The sequence below is a fragment of the Procambarus clarkii genome, chromosome 41, assembly GCF_040958095.1.
Source record: "Procambarus clarkii isolate CNS0578487 chromosome 41, FALCON_Pclarkii_2.0, whole genome shotgun sequence".
In the NCBI taxonomy this organism is placed as follows: Eukaryota; Metazoa; Arthropoda; class Malacostraca; order Decapoda; family Cambaridae; genus Procambarus; species Procambarus clarkii.
The window spans coordinates 11410806-11428982 of NC_091190.1; the positions used below are offsets into that span (position 1 = coordinate 11410806).

Genomic DNA, 18177 nt, shown 5'->3' on the forward strand with positions numbered 1-18177 from the left:
TGGCAACATCTACCTGTTGCAACATGTGAGAACGTATCGACGCCATAGCCACGAAGCACATACCTGGCTGATTCCCTGTCTCCCAAACCAATACTCAAATTGAAGCCTTCATATCAGATAAGGCGATTAAGTACTCAAACTAACCAAGCAGATTAACCAAATAACCAATTAGTATAAATTTTCCTACCAATCGATAATTCTCGATTGATTGGCTACAATTACTAAACCCCCCAACTTGTGTAGGGATATTACTTGTGGGAGTCCACAAGTCATAATCATACAGTCCACTCAATTAAACATGCTATATGCTAAGCTATTATAAGAAATAAATAAATAAACTAATTATAAATTATATATTAGAATTCATTAAATAAATCAATTAATTAATAATTAAAAATATATAATAAAATCCCATGAGTCAGAAATCCCAACATGGGATCTGTTTTGTTATGCCTATCTTTCTGGGTGCCTAACCCCGATCGATGGCAGGTAAGGAACACCCCTAACAACAGGGTTTTTTCCAGAGGCCATCACTCCCTGTGCCTCTCTGAGGGGGTCAGGTTCTGGCTCATGGTTCCTAGTAGGCTGAACGCCATTGACTAGAGCCCTGGTCTAATGTATCGCATATTAGCCCAATAGCTCCAAGGAGCAGGAGGGGCTCCTAACAGAAAACCAGCGTTAAATGTAATGAAACACCATTTTCTGGGTGAGCCCCGGAGGCTTCCTGGAGCTTATCGGGCTAATGTATGTTATATTAGACCGGGAGATTAGCTAAGGAGTTCAGACCTACCAGGGACCAGCGCCAGAACCTGGTCCCTTCAGAGAGGTTTCAGGGCGCAATGGCCCTGGAAAACCCCTTGTGGTTGGGGTTTTCCTTATCTGCCATCGACCTGGTTTAGGCACCCAGAAAGGAAGGCATAACAAAACAAACCCCACATGGTAAAAAACTAAAACAAAAAACCGAACAGAGAGGTAGAAGCTCCCTACAATCCCAAGGAAACAAGCAAACATCACACTTTACTGCCGCGCCGATCGTCCGCGCAGCCCTCCCCACCACCAGAGGGGAAGGGGGAAGCCCCGGACCTCACCGTGCTGGCTGCCTAGCATCAGTTCGGAAGCTAAGCTTCAATCAACACAAAAAAAACGCGTACCGGTAGGAGGGAGGGTTTCCAGGGAGCCTCCGGGGCTCACTCAGAAAATGGCGTTTCATTACATTCAATGCTGGTTTTCTGTGGAGAGCCCCTATGGCTCCCTGGGGCTTCATACCCAAAGAGAAGGAAAAGAAAGGGCTGACCCGGGAGGCGGCCGCCACAAACTCTGCAACGCGAAGCCGAGACCACAGGCTGCAACCTGCGACCCAGGGCAACAAGAATGCACAGGAGCAGACACTCGCATAAAGAACGGGCGGCCAAGAACCTGTGCAACCCTCAAATCCTTGCGCCCGAAATGAGCTCTAGACATCACCAACACAGCAGCAAAAGCTGCAAACGTCCAAACATCACGAGCGCAAGGATAGACCGCAGGCTGGAAGACTTAAAAACTATGCGGATGACCTGGGAGACCAGAGGCCTGAAAGAGGGAACAAGGGGAACCGGATCAACCTAAAGTGCATCCCCAAACACTGTACGCAGGTAACGGCAAAAAAGCGCAACCGGACAACACAGAAAGCATCCCAGGCCAAACCAATCAAGCATCAATAACCCAAGGACCCCTCCGGAAAGCAGCCGTCTCGACTGTCGCCAGAAGGACGGAGAAAGGCTGCAAACGTACAAACCTACCACCAGTACCAAGGAGCAGAAACATGAACCGAAGGGGCTACGACAAACTGAGAAGATAAGAAGACACCCTGATCAAGGACCAGGACGGCGCAGGCGACGCATGAGTAGGCCGAAGGTGAAACAAAACACAAGAAAGCGTACAAAACGGGGCAGATGTGACGTCCACCCCGAACGCAAGCCGGAGTGGCTCCGCCAGCGCCGCACAAAACGAGGTAACAGTAAGAAACATCAAATAACTGTAGTCCTGAAAACCCAAGAAAGGACAAGACAACCCGATGCGAAAGAGAAGACGACCTACGAAGAGCAAGAAAAAGATGCATAGAAACACCAGGAACATCATACTGTCGCCGAGACAAAACTCGCAGGTGGGATACCATCAACAAAGCCACCTGATCACCACAGAGATTGTGATACCAGCGTCAAAATACCAGACACGAAGAGCCGAGGAGAAGGCCGAACCAGTCACGTACAGGACCGGTCTGACCTGCCGAAAGAGGCGGAACTGCGGGAAAACGCCCCGGGTTCAGACACCTATCAAGCAGCGTCTGAAAATAAAGCTGGGCTGGCCACCAAGGGACCATGAGGACTACTCTCTTGGGAATGGGCTCCAACCGAGCCAAAACCCGAAGCAACAGCTGGACCGGGTGAAGAGGAACAGGTACCCCCACCTCGACCAGTCCTGCCGAAAGGCATCCACTGTGAACGCCTCGCAGGCGGGTAAGGGCGCCACATAGAATGGGCGACGCCTAGACCACGCCGACTCGAAGACGTCCATGGCCAGGAGTCCATACGTCTGGCACAGCCAACGAAACGAGTCGGCGACGACTGGCCAATCTGCGAACAGAGGAATGGACTGAGACAGGCTGTCCGCCAGGATGAAGGACACACCTCAGACATGAACCTCACAGTTAGCCAAACCCCGAGAATCCAGCAAACGAGCCACTCGAAGGGACCAACCCCAAAGGTCAAACACCTAAGAGAAACCCTGTGGTTCCGGCAAAGAACCGCCAGAGAACAGTCCGAATGGAGCTGAATGGTATAGCACCGAGTGACCCGAACCCTCCGAAACGCAAACCAGACAGCCACGAACTCCCAAACCGTGCTGTGAGCCTGACGGATGGACAGACCCCACCATCCCCGGCCGACCTGGTGAGCACTGGTCACAAAGCCCCAGCCGAGAGATGACCCGTCCGTAAACACATCGAGCGAAGGCTCGGGGAGGTGCCAAGGCACAGAACCCCAAAAACCCCAAAGAGGAAGCTGGTGACGCAGCACCAACACAAGATCCCCAGAGGAACGAACCCAACAATTGCAAGAGGTGGAATTGGAGTTTCGGAAGGAACCAAACAGACGCCAAAGCCAAACTCGACCCTGCGGGCAGACCAGCATGTCGAAGTTCAGACTCCCACACAACTGCTCGAGAAACCGCGATCTGGAAAGAACCACACCCCTGGCGAGCAGACAAGAGGACCGACCGGGAGCCCACACCAGCCAATCGTCGAGGTAGGCCAGACACCGAATCCCAAGCAGACTCAGACAGGGCACCAAGATCCAGTAAAGATGCAAAATACACCAAGTGCCAATTACAAACTAGGGAAGGCAACAAAAGCAACAAGCCTGAAGCCCCACCACCAACTGTGCCAGTCCCAGAAAACTGGAAAGGAACGTGCCAAGAATTGATCTGGAGGTCTAGGTCCACCATCCAGGCACCCGGCCCCAACAGAAGCCGGACCGGAGACAACAGTCCTCCGATGAGGGCATAGAATCCAGGGCGCAGACTGAAGTCCACAAGAACCACAGATTCACCAGGCCCGTGTCTGTATAGAGCAGACGGGAACCCCAGAGGGATAAGGGCGGATCGACCACATCCAACGCACCCACTAAGATAACATGACGAAGCGCAGGGGAAGAAACCCACCCAGCCAGCCCTGAACCCCCCCCCCCCCAAAGGGGAAGAAGCCGTCCGCCGCCGCCACCACCAGAGGCCGGAAAGACAACCAAAAGCGCCCACTAACTGTGGGACCATGCGAGAGCCAACAGAGCAAGCTGCTTCCCCAGCTCCCCGTCAACAGCGAAGGGAATAGAGTCCCTTCCCGAAGAAAAAGTATATATACACATGTATACATATATATTATGTACATACACATATATACATACAAATACACATACACATATACATACACACACACACAGTGTACACATGCACATGTGTACACATACACGTGAAAAGAAAATCACAAGCCGCCGACCAGTGAGCAGAGAGCACCACACTGGCCAGGCAAAGAAGGCACAAAACTGCATCAAAAGGCCCACCTCGACAACAAAACCCAAAGTCCCAGCACAACCACAACATGTGCCAAGATCCAAAAAGATCAGTCTGCAAGACAGGAAGACCCCGGAACCCCAGAAGGCAGAACCGGGTCACATACGAGGAAACAAAGCCCCCTGAACCCACAAAGGGGGGCCCAAGAGGAAGAAACCTCCAGAACGAAACCAAAGAACCCAAAGGAACCCAGAATTAAACCAGGGGGAGCCCAAACCACCACATTTGCTGGCAGAGATACACCACAGAAAGGCAAAGGACAGCCCTCAGACAGAACCCCCAGGGAAATGGTCAAAACAGACCGAAAACCGAGGGACAAGGTGTGGGAGCAAGCATAACAGACAGGGACACTGAGCCCAAACCCTAGGGCCCAAACCCAAAACAGACATAACGGAAACCCTGGTGTAAAATCAACACTCAAACATTCCCAGAGGAACAGAAGACTGGCAGAAAACACCAGGAAAGCAAAGAAACGACAACAGGAGAACAAAACCCCTGAAAAAGGTGAAAAAAAACTCACCCAAGACGCTCGCTCGCACACCCAGGCACATGTAAACAAACCGCAACGCCGCCCTGGTGGCCACGTCGGGAAACCGGCAGAAGAATATGGCCACCAGAATGGAGAGCTGTGATCGATGCAAAACACACGAAAAACGCCAGCAAAAGTGGGAAGCAAGCAGACTGGATGGGCGAAAAACTCTGCCCAGAAGCAGAAAACCCAGGCAGGGGCAAACAGCCCCAGAACGGCTAGCAGGCATCCCCCACAGCCCCGAGAACCCGCAACAGAGGCCCCGGGGCAGAGCCGTCCTCCAAGTCCTCCGCCCTTAAAGAAAAGGAAGAGTCCATGGGAAAGGCAGCAAGAAAGGGCCGCTGGTAAGACCTAGAAGCCTTGGCAGGAGGAACAGGCTCGAAAACCTCCGTCCCCAACCCGAACAGGGCAGCCCCCGAAACCGCCCGACTCTCAGCCCCAACTAAATCCCGCCCCGACCCCGAAACCCGCAGACAGTCCGGAGCCGGGAACAGGGAGGGAAAGGGGCAAACAGCACCTAACCAAAACGGGGCGGCCTCGGGGCATCCGAGTGGGAACCAACCTAGCGTGTTGCAGCAACCTAACCTAGCTTGCAACACGGATGCCGCCTGTACTCTGAACAGTAATAACATCAGGAGAGTACTGGAGAACAAGCAGAGAATATCTCTCGCAAGACTCCGGGTCAAGGTGTCAGTGACCCAACAGGCAACATGACGGAGGTAAAAGTGGCGACTGTCACCTGGAGACAAGGGCACAGCAACCAACGATCCCGTATAAGACGGGTTGGAACCCAGAAGACACATTCAATGGTCCACCGAGCCATGACAGAGGTTTCCAGGGCCCGTAGGGTAACAACTACGGGAAGCCCGGGCAAGGTGTTGCTAACCGGTTAAAAACCCAAAAATAACAAGGGGGTAGAGGACAACACTGAAAACCTCTGCGGCGTGTACAATCACGGGGGCCTAGCAGAGGGCCACCAAACACTACCAGTGGAACTATAGCCACACTAGGCAGACCCCCACCAGGCAAATGAAAATAAAAACATAAGAAAAAACCCGCAAAAGCACACCGTCTCCAGAGGCAACAGGAACCGGTCACCGCTTAGGTGGCAGGTTGCACAACACCTTGACGCCCTAACCAGCACAATACCAGTCCCTACCCAGGGCCAAACAAGGGCCCCAAGCCCCAGCTGGCCCCAAGGGCGAGGCAAATGCCGATCAGTAAGAACCTCTATGGGAATGGTTCCCGAACATCCCAGGGAAGATAACCCTGTCACGCAAGGGCAGTACTCACAGGGCGCTTAGGGAAGGAAGCTCCTAAGTGCATGCAGCCCTGATACTGATGAGGAACACCTGGCCACCGCACAACACAACACACGGCAGTGAACGCCACAGAAGGTAAACACCGTGTAGGAAACTGAGGCCAGAGAAGCGTCTATCCCGGTTGACATTAGCTTACGAACTGATGCTAGGTAGCCGGCGCAGTGAGGTCCGGGGCCCCCCTCCCCCTCCTGGGGGTGATGAGGGATGATCGCGGATGATCGGTGCGGCAATAACGTGTGATGTTTGCTTGTTTCCTTGGGATTGTAGGGAGTTTCTACCTCTCTGTTCGTTTTTTTGTTTTAGTTTTTTACCATGTGGGGTTTGTTTTGTTATGCCTACCTTTCTGGGTGCCTAACCCCAGTCGATGGCAGATAAGAAAACCCCCAACCATAAGGGGGTTTTCCAGGGCCATTGCTCCCTGAAACCTCTCTGAAGGGGCCAGGTTCTGGCGCTGGTCCCTGGTAGGTATGAACTCCTCAGCTAATGTCCCGGTCTAATATAATGTACATTAGCCCGATAAGCCCCAGGGAGCCGTTGGGGCTCCCCACAGAAAAATGTCTTCAAATTTAATATTTGAAATTAATATTATTGGAGGCTACACCAAGGGAACTCTTCCAGTCACTTACAGCTAAGTGGCAGTTGGTCTCTGTTTTAGTGAATGTTCCATTCAAGTGTGTGTGTTTATTCCGTCCTTGCATGTCTCTCAAGCTACACTGAACCAAAGCGCAGACTATCCTATAGTGTATCATTGGGCATTGGCTAATTCATTGAGGTGTAGTTTCTTACCTCGTAATATATCCAATATATTTGTTAGGATGGGAAGCAGTTCTTCACGAGCCATAAGCCTTAGCATCTTGTCAGCTTCCTTGAATTCTTCTGTCTCAACCAAATTTTGTGACAAGCAGGTTGTTAAGCCCTCTCTTACCTGTAAAGTTATACAAATTGTTTAAAAAATACAAAATACAACACATATATAAAAGACATTAAGTACTGTAGTTTCAATAAAGATTTTTTATTTTCTTTCTAGTGATAGACTGCTACCCAGAACAAAATGTTTTGTCACATTGCAAATTGTTGCAGAAATGCATTTGATATAAGAAATAAAACATTTCTGGTTGGTGCCTCTTGTAAGTGCCTGATGCTATAATCACTGATAGTGTACCATCTACTGGATCACATCACCTGCAGAGTTCTATCTGGCCTACCTGGGACCAAGAGCAAGAACCTACACCCCCCCTCCCCTCACTCACAGAGGAACAGGGAGCAGTGGCATTTATCTATTCACTCATACTACCACTGGCAAATGCACCCCAGAAAGTCAGCAAGACAAAAACAAACCACAGCTAGCTAAAGAAGATACTGTAGTCTCGTACACTACCAGAAGAACTCCCTAACAATGTAAACAATTGAAAAGTTTCAAGACAAGTGCCAGCTCATTTGTTCCACCTCCGCACTCGACTGGTCGGAGGGAGGTGATAGTGTGCGCGGTCAACCAGTGATATATAGAGCCCTCAGCTCTATGTTGATGTGTGTAATGTATCGGATCGCTTCTCACTGCTTGGGCTCCAGTCTCCTGCCTCAGCCAAATGGTGGTCTCTTGCCATTCAGTGTAGCCTGAGCCTGGACTTTAGAATGCTGGGAGCTGCATGTGCACATGATTATCTTCACTGACCCTAGTGCTGCCCTTGTGCTTCAGGGATCTCTTCCCAGGGGTGTTTGTGCATCACTTCCTTGCTGGTGGTAGTTCTTGCCCAGGGCGAGTCAGGATGCTTAGATTTCCTGTCTTTGCTCGAGTAGGGCACAGTGTTCGCTGGCTTGCGGTGCATTAGATATTCACATGATACATATTAGCCCACCGAGGTTGGCATTATCCAGCCTACTATGCCATTTCTATCCTTGGTTCTAGTTTACTTTTGCATTGTGAAACACCAACACCTTTCTAAAAGTGATGGTTCTGTTGGTATAGATTCAGCAGCGAATTTTTATATGACCCACGTAGCATCCCAGTGCCTGCGTGTCCCTCTTGGTCAATTCCTTCGGGCCCTGGTAATCCCTTGTAGGTTTGGTGTTCCTTATGGATATTCTCCCCAAACTTACTCTCACTTCATGAGAGTTTGAAGGTTGTATGTTCCGTGCCACGTGGCAACATTCATTCCTCCTGCCTCCGCCATGCTGCTGGTTGGGTTGCTGATACCTTTGACCCCGAGTCTAGTGAGGTTTGTTCTCCTCATGTGACTACTCTTTCGGACCCTCTTGATGAGATTCAGGTTTTCAGGCAGCAACAACTTTACAAATTTTCTAGGTTTCAGCAGTCTAGGTTGTGTACCCAGTTAGATGCCCCAGAGCTAACCCAAAACTACCCTGGTTGGTATTTAGAGACCTGGAATTGGAGGCGTTGGTCATCTCGACCTTGGTTCTGTCCGCACCTCCTCTTCCTTCCCCAGTGTGCATGGTTCACCCTTCTTCTGATCCACCCCCCCCCCCCCCCACCCCTTGCTTCCAATCCTACATCTGAGGGTTTCGGGTTCAGGGCAGGATTTAGTTTGGGTTGTGGCTTAGTCTGCTCTGGGAGTTGCCTATTCCAATGCAGGTGTGAAGGCAGTTGAGTTGGCTAGTCTTGCCGAGGCTACTGGCCCTATTCAGCCAGCACCTTATTCCTTTGAGGCCTATTTCTTGGATTCCACTTATCTGTCCTGAGTGGTAGATGCTGACTCTGCCCTGGGGCCCTCCTCTGTGGCTTTAGGGGTGTGGGATGAGTGAGTTTCGCCCTTGATTTCCCTTTGAGGCCCTTGGTGTCCTCTGAGGTACCTGCTTGATAAGAGTTCTGAGAGTTCTTCTACTTCTCAAGCCCGGCCCGAGGCCAGGGTTGACCAGGTGGGGCTCCATTTGCAGAGGGTGGGGTTTTTGTTATCCCTCCCACCCTGAATTAAGATGATTTGGATGCCACTCCACCTAGGGTTCAGTTCAGTGTGCCTTTGGCTCCATCAGGATCGTCTTTCTGGAGGTTTCTGTCCTGTTGAATCCCTCCCACAGTGACTCTGGAGGCATTATTTATGTACCTCCTGGGGGACCTGGTGTATGCCTCTCAGACGGACCCTGCCTCTTATGAGTTTGGACCACTTCCCAATATTGGATACATTATGAGGTGTCAAGAGTCCTGGCTGGCGGACAATCGCTTGGAGGTCTGGCGCAGCTTCTGTCGTACCTGACCGCTTCATTGGCATGAGGTGTTGTCTGTGTTTCAGGTGTTTTTGCGGGGTGCTTCCTTTGTACTCCTCCATAAATTGGACATTCCTCCTTTTCCTTGGGATGGGGGTGTCATGCAGCTACAAGCTCAAGTTCCTTTGTTGTCGGCAGGGAACAGGGAAAATAAACAAAACAACAATGAACCTTTTCAAAGTTACCTTTGACAATTTGCCTGAATTATTTTTAAAGAATATTCAATGACTGTCATGCACAATTCTTACCTGTCGACCTAGAGGAGTGCTTGGTAGTGAACTTGTGAGCGCATGGACCACTTTAACAAGGCAGCAGAAACGACCATACCACGAGTCCAGTTCGTTCATCAGCGTGCGCACTGCAGCCTAGAGACAATAATTTTGATCAGAACTAATACTTATAAAAGAAAAAACAAAACTGCAGCATTTTTAAATATTAAATATATTTTATTAATGTTTGCATTGGGAGACTTAACAGACTTAATAAAGTTATTGTGTGGGAGAGAGAAGGAAATTGCCAGTAAAATATATGTGAATGGTGACTTCATGGAAATAGTTAAGCAGTTTAATTACCTGGGATGGGTTACAGTTTCTATTTGTCACTAAATGAGGATCTCTTAGCCAATCGACTTGAGAATGGTCCAGGACGGACCGAAACGTCGTCGTCCCTTCACTTTCTAGTGTGTGGTTTGGTCAACATATTTCAGCCACGTTATTGTGACTCCTAGTCTGCATATAGTCTATTAATTCTTTTTTTGCACACTGAAAAGTATAAATGTTCATCATACCTTGGATGTTTTTTCATCAAGGAGAAGAGCTGTTTGTTCCTTTGGAGGACGGCTTTCAACGTAGGATCTGAACGACGGTAATTTATGGATGACGTCTAACTGAGCTGGTGGCATGGCCTTTATACGTGAAGCTCTTTCAGAGGCAGGACAGCATAAGAAGGCCGATGAGTTACCAAGGAAATGTTGAATCATACATAGCTGAAATAACATAAGATATATACCGTACCGAATATTTATGAACTTAATTAAACACAGAGTCGGCACTGCATTGCTTTTCAACTATAATAATATAGTTATCTGAAACATTTACAGTACTTATAGAAATTGACCACATCTTGTAACAAGAGATCAGACAACGCTCACACACATGGAAATCACCTGGTTGGCACAGGTGCACTCCCAGCTCCAGCATGGAACTCACACCTTGGCAAGTATAAACAGAAACTTGAGCAAGGCGAGAGGTTTGCAACTACATTAGTACCAGAATTAAAGAGGCTTCAGCTATGAGGACAGATTGAGAGAGCTCAGCCTCGCAACCTTAGAGGGAAGAAGAAACAGGGAACATGCTAACATACAAGATCTTGAGTGGAATAATAAAACAAGCGTTGAGTGTAATGAAATGCCAATTTCTTGGTGGGCCCAGAACTCTTTGAATATACAGAATATCTCTCTTAAACTGCAGATGGTTTTAACCTCCACAACGTTCTAACTTTACTTATTCCAACTGTCTACCACTCTGTTTGCAAAAGTGAATTTTCTAATATTTTTTTGCAGCTTTATTTAGTTAGATCAACTCTATGACCTTTTGTTCTTCAAGTTCCAGGTATCAAGAAACCTTCTTTATCAATTTTGTCAATTCTATTACTATTTTGTATGCAGTGATCATATCGCCTCTTTTTCTTCTATCATCAAGCTTAGGCATATTTAATGCCTCTAACCTCTCCACGTTGCTCTTGCATTTCAGTTCTGGAAGCCATTTAGTTGCATGCCTTTACACCTTTTCCTGTTTATTGATAAGCTTCTTTAGATATGGGCACCCTTCCCAGCTTTGATCTCACAAAGGTCACAAACAGTTTCTTTAGAACTGTATTTCATCATCCAATTACAAAATTGGAAATTAACAAATTCCCTGGGTTCAGGGAAATTCAAATTCCATCGCCCCTCCAAAAGGAGGGGCGATGGAACCCAGAGGTTCAGACGGGACAAGTCCAGAATGAACTTCAAGTCCGCGCAGTCCCGTTTCGGGACCGGAAATAGATGGGAAACCCATCTGAGGGACGTCGTCGTTTCGACCACACCAAGCGAACCCACTCCATGATGACTCGACAGAGCGTAGGGAAAGAGGCCTGCCCTGCCAGCCCTGAACCTCCTGAAGGAGGTGGAGCCACCCAAAGCCACCGGAGGCCATGCGAAACGAACTGAAATGCCCACGAATCGTGGAACCAGGCGCGAGCGAACAGTGCTAGCCTCCCCCCCCTCAGTCAATGGGGTGAACCGCGAAAGGGCCGGTGCCCCTTACGAGACCCAGAACATCGCACAGAGTGAACACCGCACCGACCAGACGAAAGCGGGTCCAAAGGAGGGGCTGAACCCGAACTCGACACCAGTGGCCTAACACGGCGAGAGGAACCCTGAGCCCAGGCATGACCCTTCCGGGAAGGCCCACCATGGGATCCCCGGAGAACCAACAAGTCTGACATAGGACAGCAAGAAGCCTAAGCAGGCTGAATATACTACGCAACAGCCAAAGCCTCAAACAGGAGAGGACTAAATGGCGAAGACATCCAAAGAGCCAAGACCCATGCAGATTCCACAAAGGAGGCAAGCACCACCTGCCGACACACGAGCCGGGAAGCATAAAACAGCGCAACCGCATCCCGCAATATCGGCGAGAAAAGCTTCAACAAGGCGGCCGACGAGCGGGCCACGGAGGCCAAGGCGCCAGAACCAGTTACAGCCCCAAGCGCTCCCACATCCTCCGAGACCCAGTCCGAAGACAGCTCGAGGATGGAAAAGAAACGTAAGGTTGAAGCCAACAGGCTCTGGGCGCGCAAGTCCTCAGCCACCAGGGCCGCCGAAAGGGAGGGAATTGGCACATGGAGCTGAACGACACCAACATCCTGGGGAAGGGCAGGAGCAAACAAGCACTCAATGAGGTGCTCAAGGTCGCCCCCACCAGACAAGGCCGGCGCAGCCGACGAAGCCGGAAAGAAGGGGGCCCACTGGTCAGTCCCGGAGGCTTTGGCTGGGGGAGGAGACTCGAATGCCTCCGTCGCCACACCAGAAGGGGCATTTCCCAAGGCTGCCCAAGTCTCAAAACCAACTAGCCCCTGCCCCGACCCCGAAACCCTCAAACGTTTCGGGGCCGGAAGCAGGGGAGGGGGGACCAGAACGAACAACAGAAGGGTAAGGATGAGGAGGTGCGAACTGAACCAGGGTCGAAGAGACCTCTCCCCTATGTCCGGGTCCCGATAAGCAAAACGGGGCAGCTGCGGGGCATCTGGGTGAGCAACCAACCTAGAGGGTTGCAGCAACCGAAACCTAGCATGCAACGCTTGCGCTGCCTGTACCCGAAGATGATCATCCAAAGATTGGGTAAATTGAGTCACCAGCAAAACGCACAGGACTCTGGGTTGAAAGTCTCACCGACACAACAGACTGCACGACGGAGGCAAAAAACAGTGAGGGTCACCCTGAGACAAGGGGACGAGCAACCCTCAAACTCGCATGAAGCAAGGGGGGACTCCGGGGTCACATCCATCACACCCACACGATCCCTAGGGGATTCCCAGGATCCTGAGCGTTTACTTGAAGAGGACTCATGCTCAGGTAAGCCCAGGCAGGGTACGGCTAACCGGCGCCCAAAACTACCAAACAACTGCCTACAGCTGAACCCCAGGGACGTGTACACTCACAGGGACCTAGCAGGGGGCACCACCGAGCATCTGGATGAGGCCAAACACCAGTGGTAAGTAGGGCAGAACCCCCTACCCAGGCAAAAATAAAAATAAAAACAAAACCCCGCAAGAGGACAACGTACCCCAACAGAGCCGGCCGCTGTGATTGGTGACATCAAGCTGCACAGCACCCTGCGCCCCACCAGTGCAAAACTGCCTCTTACCCTAAGGTAAACTAGGGGAGACAAAACACCCAAGCACCCAAAGGGAGGCCAAAAAACCGAGCATTGAAACAGCCCAGCAGAGGCAGGACCCAAGGAACTTGTAGAAGGTAACCCCAAGCCCCAAGGGTAGTACTTACAGGGCACCTAGGGAAGGTAACCCTAGGCGCATGCAGCCTGAGTACTGAAGAGGAACTCCTGGCTCTCGCAACCCTGGAGAACAGACGTCACACACAAAGCAAAGCTCTGCAAAAGTCTGGAGCCAGAGTACACAACCGCTGCCTAAAACATCAGCCTCGAGAATTAGTGTGTGCAACGCCGGCGTGGGGGATCTGGGGCTCCCCCTTCCCCCTCCTGTGGCGGTGGGAGCTGTGCAGACGACGGTGCGGCGACAGGTGACGTCATACTAGTTTGCTCATTTTTGTTTGAGGAGTTCTATCCATTCATTCGGCTTTTGGTTGCAATTTTCACCAGAATCAAGGTTTGTTTTGGAACGCTTACCTTTCTGGGTGCCTAACCCGGTCGACGGCAGACATAGAATGCTTTCAACCACACGGGGGTTTCTATAGGCCATTGCTCCCCTTGCCTCTGAGGGGGCCAGGTTCTGGCTCGTGGTCTCCGGTAGGCCCTAGAACTCCATACACATGACTGATGCCAAAATCTGACATTAGCATATCAGCTTAGTAAGCTCCGGGGAACCGTAGGGGCTTCCCCCAGAAAAAACAGTTGAAACAATTTGCAAAATGTATAAATGCCATAAAAGTTCATTCAGTGTTTGTAGGGTAGGCTGCTCCATTATTGAGACGTAAATGAAAAATACAAAACAAATGGAACACATTTGAAACAAAGAAAGATTGTCATAATGGAGCAGTGTACCCAACAAACACTGAACGAACCTTTATGGCATTTGTTCATTTTGCAATTTGTTTCAACTTTTTTTTTTTTTTTTTTTAAGAAACATGGAGCAGCCTACCTGCCGAACACCGAATGAACCTTTTGCTATAAGACAAATGAAAAAACAACAACATTGAATGTAATGAAACACCATTTTCTGGGGCAGCCCCTACGGCTTCCCGTAGGGGCTCAATAAAACAAACTACCAGGCTGATATGCTAATGTCAGACTTTGGCATCAGTCATGTGTATGGAGTTCTAGGGCCTACCGGGGACCACGAGCCAGAACCTGGCCCCCTCAGAGGCAAGGGAAGCAATGGCCTATAGAAACCCCCGTGTGGTTGGAAGCACTCTATGTCTGCCATCGACTGGAACAGGCACCCAGAAAGGTAAGCGCCCCAAAACAAACTCCTATTCTGGCTAAAATTTCTTCCAAAAGCTGAACTAGTGGACAGAACTCCCCAACAGAAAACGAGTAAACTAGTGTGACGTCACACGTCGCCGTGCCGCTGTCTGCGCAGCTCCCCCCTCCCTGGGAGGGAGAAGGGGGATCCCCAGACCCTTCACGCTGGCTACCCACACCCCAGTTCTTGAGGCTGATGCTATAGGCGATGGTCGTGTGCTCTGGCTCCAGTGTCGCTACAGCACTGTGCTTTGCGTGTGGTGTTTGTTTTCTGTGGGTCTGAGAGCCAGGAATTATCTTCAGTACTCGGGCTGAATGCGCCTAGGGCTGCCTTCCCTAGGTGCCCTGTAAGTAATGCCCTTGGGACTTGGGGCCACCTTCCACAGGCTCCTCGGGACCTGCCTCTGCTGGTCCGTTCTACCGTTCGGTTTTTCGGCCGCCTGTTGGCCTGCCTGCCCACACACCCACCCAACTGCCTACCCACTCATCTGCCAACTACCAAGCCCATCTGCCTGCCATCAACTCATCCAGTCTGCCTGGCCACCCACCCACGTGAACCTGCCCACCTACCTGTGTGCCTGCCCACCTACCTGTGTGCCTGCCCACCTACCTGCGTGCCTGCCCACCTACCAGTCAGGCAGCTAACCATCCACCCAGCCCCAAACACTAATAATAATGTGTGGAAATTCAAATTATGTTGGTTGTGGTATAAACACTTTTGGAAACGTTCACTTTTGGACTTTACCGGTGAAATGTCCTTTGATCCGTATGACAGGCCCACCCGGACCCCCCGTTTGTCCTTTCCATATAGTCTAGACTAGAGAGCTAATTCAGTATATGTTGAAATGTAATCACATTAAAGTCTACATGCGTCTTTCTTCTGACAGACCTTTAAGGTTAATTAGCATATATGCAAATTAAGTACACAATTGATTGGCTGTGTGCAGGGCTTCACACTCCCTGAGCTAGACATCAACTATAAAAATGCACATATCTTTGCTTTGCTTCAGTTATATTTATGCCAAAGTGTAGCTAATATTTTTGTCTTCGTGATGAAATAGAAAACTGTCATACGGTAACAAATACTGTAATAAACTTCTTTTATTACAATATCTAGATAAAATTAACATTGATCTTCAAAAGGTCGCAGTTCCCATCGATTAGGAGAGTGTCGGCCAAAAAACTATCTTTAAAATATGAATATTTCCTCTCAAATAAGATCAACTCTCAGATGGATTCGCAAAAATGATTTTCTGGGGGGAGCCCTGTCGGCTCCCCGGAGCTATCCCAGGCTGAAATCCTAATGTTAGACTTTGGCATCAGTCATGTGCATGGAGTTCTTAGGCCTACCGGGGATCACGAGCAGAACCTGGCCCCCTCAGAGAGGCAAGGGGAGCAATGGCCTATAGAAACCCCCGTGTGGTTGGAAGCACTCTATGTCTGCCATTGACCGGATCAGGCACCCAGAAAGGTAAGCACCCCAAAACAAACCCCTATTCTGGTGAAAATTGCTATCACAAGCCGAAGAAGTGGATAGAATTCCCCTAAAAGAAACAAGCAAATGATCATGACGTCACACATCGCAGCGCCACTGTCTGCGCAGCTTCTCCCTCCCCGGGAGGGGGAAGGGGCAGCCCCAGACCTCTCACGCCGGCTATCCACCCTCAGTTCTGAGGCTGGATGTCAAAAAATGCGAAAAACTTCCGACCGGAGGGAGGGAGGGATGCTGGGGAGCCTCCGGGTCTCACCCAGAAAATGGCGTTTCATTACATTCAACGCTGGTTTTCCGGAGGGAGCCCCTTCAGCCCCCTGGAGCTAACTACCCACAGAGAAAAGAAGAGGGACGTACCTGGGAGGCGGTCGCCGCACACTCCCCAACTCGAAGTCGAGACAACTGGCTGCAACTGCTAACCCAAGACGACACAGGCCCGAATGGGCACGGGAACGACCACAAGATATCGAGCAGCCAGGCCCCTGTACGACCGCCAAAAGCCCCGTGCCCGAATGTCACCCAGGACATGCCGCCAAGACGGCAGCAAGAGCAGCGAATCCACGAACGTCATGGGCACGGGGATAGAATGCTGGCTGGCTGGCTAGCCTCAATAACACGGCAGACGACCTGGGAGATCCACACCAGTCTTATCCCAAGTTCTTTCCCAAGAGGCAGACAAGAGGAGCTCCAGCATATTTCAACAATCCTAAGGATTGTAGTACAGGATGATGATAGTGAGTGGTGTCCCAGAGAACATAAGGGTATAGTGCTTTTGAAAAATAGGTGAGATAACAGAAATGTGCCAAGGGAAGTGAAAAATTGGATGAGAAAAAGTTGCCCTAGTGTTTACAGTGCAGGGAAGAACATTCAAGATGGCCGCCGGCAAGAGGAAATACAAAACAGATCTTGATTTTGCTGGATTCAATGAAGAAAGAATTGATATAACCAGTCTATACAACAAGTTGGTAAAATTAGATACTATAGTGATCTCTCATGTAGAAATAATTAGTAAATTGAAAGAAAGTAATGACCATTTAAATAGCAAAGTTGTGTGTCTTGAGGGTTTAGTGAAAGACTTGTGCAAGGATAAGAATCAATTGGAAATAAATTGCAAAGCCATGGAAGAAAATTAACTCTTAAAAATAGCTATGGAAGAAGTTAAATTAAATTTAAACATAAATGACTACAATAGGTTAGATAAGGATATTCAACAGGAGAAACAGCTTTTGTCAGCACAGATGGAGGAAGTTACACAGGGAATAGAACAGTGCAAGGAAGATATGCAACTCACCTATGCACAAGTGGCCAAGGAGAAGGAAAAAATTGAAGAAGCAGTAAAACAGCTCCTGTGGCCAGGGACAAGAGCGAAGCAGGAAGATGAGGAACGAAGAAGGCATCCAACAAATCGGGAACGAAAGGGCAAACGACCAACCCACAGAGCTGCAGACCGTGTCCCAACAAGTCATGCCAACAACACAGAGTCGCAGGCCCTGTCTCAACAAACCAAACTGAAGAGGGTGCAAAGGTTCGCCACCAGACTAATACCCGAACCGAGAGGTACAAGCAACGAAGACAGATTAATGAACACAAGCGCACAGGCACCATGCAACACAGGTGGAAGGAGCGCCCAAAGGAGCCAAGGAAACGCAAGGAAAAACATTCCAGTGGCAGAGTAGTAAACAAATGGAATGCACGAGGAAGGGAAGTGGTGTAGGCTGACCCCACACACAGCTGTAAGTGCAGACATGTCAGAGCCCAGTAGATGTCAGGGAACCGACAGGGAAGAGGCAGGACAAAAGAGCCAAGCTCAACCCCAGGAAGCACAACCAGGCGGACAACTAGATAACTTGTATGTTACTGAATGAAGGTTTCAGATCTAAAGACAGACAAAGGTATGCCCATCCACCAAGAAAAGATCTTTAGATCTTGAGAAAGTAATTGGTTGCCTGACTCTCAGATCAGCAGATAGGCATCTTGGTGATACAGTACTAACCCTAACCTTACAGCCACACAGTGAAGGAAAAAGGAGGTCACCCAGGACATGCAGTCGCTAAAGCTACTTAAGCTCATTCTCTGCTGGAGCATCAGTTGAGGTAGCTCTATCAGCATGATATATGCACAGATACACTGTCATTCTCTGCTGGAGCATCAGTTGAGGTAGCTCTATCAGCAAGATATATGCACAGATACACTGGAAAACTGATAGAAATTTGCACTCCTCATCAGCAGGCTGTTCCATGTGGGTGGGTGTATCTAGGCTGTGATTTGCCATGGTAACGATTGTCTGCCTTATTTTCGTCGGGATAACCAATC

At 49.7% G+C, this 18177-nt stretch overlaps 1 protein-coding gene across 2 annotated transcripts in view; it reads right to left on the minus strand.

Moving 5' to 3' along the window:
* LOC123753078 (origin recognition complex subunit 3-like) overlaps window positions 1-18177 on the minus strand; it is a 99368-nt gene that overhangs the window by 59663 nt on the left and 21528 nt on the right. For both annotated transcript variants that reach the window (XM_069339336.1, XM_069339337.1), the window contains 3 exons: window positions 9959-10156; window positions 9420-9536; window positions 6739-6877 (listed from right to left, as the gene is read on the minus strand). In XM_069339336.1, coding sequence (XP_069195437.1) covers window positions 6739-6877; window positions 9420-9536; window positions 9959-10156 — 454 coding nt within the window. The remainder of the gene's footprint in view (window positions 1-6738; window positions 6878-9419; window positions 9537-9958; window positions 10157-18177) is intronic.